A 3,656-nucleotide genomic window follows, 5' to 3' on the forward strand; every position below is an offset into this window, starting at 1 on the left:
ATCTTCTTATAATTAATTGTTTGAAGTAAAACTTCTTTACTGATGTTCTATAACACAAGAAAAAAAAATTATATGTAAGTAAATTAATTTCCTGACACAAGGGAATGCTCGAGATAAAACAGCAATGGTAGGGGATAATGATTGATGTGTTTTACATTTAGATTAAAATATCTCAAAAACTAAAAATCATTACTATATACTGTAAGAGAGGGGAATGTTATATAATTCATTCTCTTTGTAATGAGCTATAATTCAAAATTTTATCTTGATGCTACACCGAGTTAGAGAGACAAAAAGTGGAAAAAATAGTGCCAGAAATGAAATGATTATGAGCTTTTGAACGATTGAATTAAAATATCTTAAAAATTAAAAATGGGACCTGCATATTGCAAGTGAAGGAAATGTTCGGCATTTCATCCTCTTTGTAGTGAGCTATTATTAAAATTGTACAGCACCAAAATAAAGAGGTCCGCTGAGTCAAAATAACCTAGTCTTGCAAAATGGTCTGAAGTGTGTGTGAAGAGCCTAGCTCAAAAAAGAAAAGTTTTGAGAAACTGAAACTACATATTTAACGTGGGTATGTGTCAGGGATGTGACAGTTATTTTTCCCCTAAAAATTGATCGACCGGAAGTGCCATAGAACTAATTTTTCTCATTGTTTTAAAAAATAGCTCTGATAATTTTGATAAACTCGGTGTGTCAAATAATTAAATTTTCTTTAATATCAGCTATCAAAAATCTTCTCAAGTACCTTTAATTTTGTTTATTTGAAAAAATATACTGTTATCATTGTTTGCAATAACAAATATAAAATATTTAAGAATTTCATAAATAACTAAAGGAGTGCAGAGGGAAAAGTAGAAATGGAGACATCCAATTCGAACTGGAAAAGCCAAGAATTGTATTACAGCTTTGTTATCTTTTGTTAAACTGTTATATTTTTGGTAAGAACAATATTTATATTCACTATTCCCATCTCAAGAAATTATAAAATACAATTTTTATTAGATTTGTTTTTGATTTTTTTCAAAAATCACAAAAGTAGTGATAACTTCAACCCAAGGCCCGCAATCTACCCCAAATTTGGGAATGTATTTAGGGTACAAGAAATAATTGTGTGACGCACTTGCTGCACCTGATTATTTTGATAGGTTTTCGAACTCAGATGCCTGTTTATGAAATCAGGCACTCTATGCACAATACTGAAAATACTTTTATGTATAGACTGTTGTACCAAAAAGGCTCTAATGACAATAAATGACTATTGAAACTTGACCAAAGTCTTCTACTTACAGCCATTTAACTTTTCGTAAATTTCTTAAGTTGCTCATATGAAAGATAATTAAATTGTACTCAAAGCTAAACTTAAATAAACAAACATCTTAATCTCAGTGAAAAATACTAACAGAGCTTATTTGCTGGCCTTCCTTCCCCTGGCATTACCAATATTTCAATGAGACCAATATTAGTGAAGGTTCAGCAAACCAATTTTGTATTTGACTCTCTTTACCTTTTTGGTATCTAAGGAGGTAAAGAGAGTCATGTTTGTGAGCGCACCAGATATATTATTATAATGCACTTTACAATAGTTAGCTGTGTTTTTCAATTACTCAGGCCTTCCCTTATCCTCAATGTAAAAATAAATTAATGAAGATTTTTCTTATCTTGATTGTCGTTTTGACATTTGAGGAGTCCATGGGAAGAATGATTTTAATCCATTTTTTATGAACATTCATATTGCCGTAATATCTGGTGGGGAATGAGAATTAATATCAAATGGTGAAATTGTTTCCAGTAATTTTATTTTATGTCTAAGTAATTACCTTTTGCCGAAGAAAAATTATTTTTCCACCAAACAAATTAGCCAGTTAATTTTTGTGGAAAATGGCAATTTATGTGCTAGGAGTTGAAAAGAAATATTTCTTAACCAAGTTGTGAAATTTTATTATGTAATTGTAACTGAAAAATTAAACTTAAGTTTTCTCCATTCAAATTTTTTGTGACTAAAATAATTCTTCTCGTGTATTTTTCATTTACTTATCATTTGGGATTTAAATATTTGAAAACTAACTTAAGCATAAATTTCTTTACAAGGACAATGTTAAGCATTCTAATAATAGTTGTAACCTAGCAATAGATAGCTAAATCTGTAATACTTTACATGTTCTTGTGCTATTTTGTTGAGGTTAGAAGTCTTATAATGCTCTGACAGGAGTTAGCCAGCTTTGCACTGTATGGGTTAGCAAGTCGTGCGCTATCCAGAGGAAGGGAAGAGCCGGTAGGACGGGTCCTGGAATCTGCTACCGTCTCTATTCCAGCCTGCGCTATGAGGCTCTACAACAGCATGCAACACCCGAGATCCTAAGAGTTCCACTGCAGGTAATTGACTGATTTATTAAATATATTTAGATAAGTAAGGAAAATAAGACTAACTGAATGAAATCCTTCTAATCGAAAACAGCATTACTGAACAAAAAAAAGGTACTGTACCCTCCTATTGTAGGCACTGCACACATCCAAGCTGGTCTGTGGTAAGATAGGTTGCTACTGCATTGGACAGCTCAGATATCCAAACTTCTACATTTTAAATGTTATCAGTTTTAAAATTATTTTACTTGTTTCAGGAATTATGTTTATATGCAAAGCAGCTTGCTCCTCCTAATACTTCCATCGTAGACTTCTTGTCTAGAGCCCTAGACCCACCGTCCAGCATGGCTAGTAGGTCTGCTGTGTCTCTCTTAAAGGTATGTATTGTCTAATTCTTATATTCATCTTTTATTTTGATCAAAGTCAATTTTATAAAACTTTTCCAAGCTTCAAATATAGATTATAATGCATTTTTACAACTGAAATCAAACTCATCACACACTGTATTCTCCATTAACCACATCCTCCTGACCTCATTCACAGGTCAATGGAAAACATATCATATTAAATATTTATGCTTGTTATAAGTTATTTTTTTTTTTAATAGACTATTGATGCCCTTGACACATGGGAAGACCTGACCGACCTCGGGCATCACCTCCTTGACTTCCCGATAGAGCCCAGATATGGAAAGATGTTGATTTACGCTTCCGTCCTCAAATGCCTTGATCCAGTACTAACAATTGTGTGCTGTCTTTCATATAGGTAATTGTTGCCATTATATTTTTTATCATAATTAAATTTGAAATTCTGCCACAGTATTATCTTTTATCAGATATATTTCTAATGTAGAATAAAAAGTATCAATTTTAAATATAAAACAGTTGTAAATGATGCTAATTTCTATTTAGAGATGTCTTTGTACTCCCAATGGCTGCTGGCAAGAAAAAAGAAGTTCATGCAGAGCGAGCGAGGTTCGCAGCTGGAAGTTTGAGTGATCATATGGTCCTACTTAGAGTTTTTCAAGTTAGTTTGTTTCTTTTTGATAATTATTTTAGTTTAAAAAATATAATAAGCTAATATTTTAACTTAAACCTCAAATTGAGGGGCTGCATTCCAAAACTGGACTTTTTTTTTATTTACTTAATAACTTGATACTCCCTTGTCACGAGGTAAAAGGAATTTTTTTCCTTAAAATTTCAAATATTTGATTTTAATATGTTTAGAAGCACTTGGTGCTTATTGTATATGTTTATTAACACACTTTATTAAAAGGGAAATACAAAAAT

The 3,656-nt window shown here is 31.6% G+C and overlaps 1 protein-coding gene across 1 annotated transcript in view; it reads left to right on the forward strand.

Moving 5' to 3' along the window:
* Positions 1–3,656, forward strand: part of LOC106680933 (3'-5' RNA helicase YTHDC2) — a gene marked incomplete in the record, with an annotated part of 25,862 nt that overhangs the window by 11,889 nt on the left and 10,317 nt on the right. Inside the window, 4 exon segments of the mRNA XM_067051590.1 lie at positions 2,191–2,379; positions 2,625–2,744; positions 2,975–3,132; positions 3,279–3,393. Coding sequence (XP_066907691.1) covers positions 2,191–2,379; positions 2,625–2,744; positions 2,975–3,132; positions 3,279–3,393 — 582 coding nt within the window.

The sequence above is a fragment of the Halyomorpha halys genome, unplaced genomic scaffold (assembly GCF_000696795.3).
Source record: "Halyomorpha halys isolate HHAL.00 unplaced genomic scaffold, Hhal_1.1 Scaffold18.1, whole genome shotgun sequence".
NCBI classification, from domain to species: domain Eukaryota; kingdom Metazoa; phylum Arthropoda; class Insecta; order Hemiptera; family Pentatomidae; genus Halyomorpha; species Halyomorpha halys.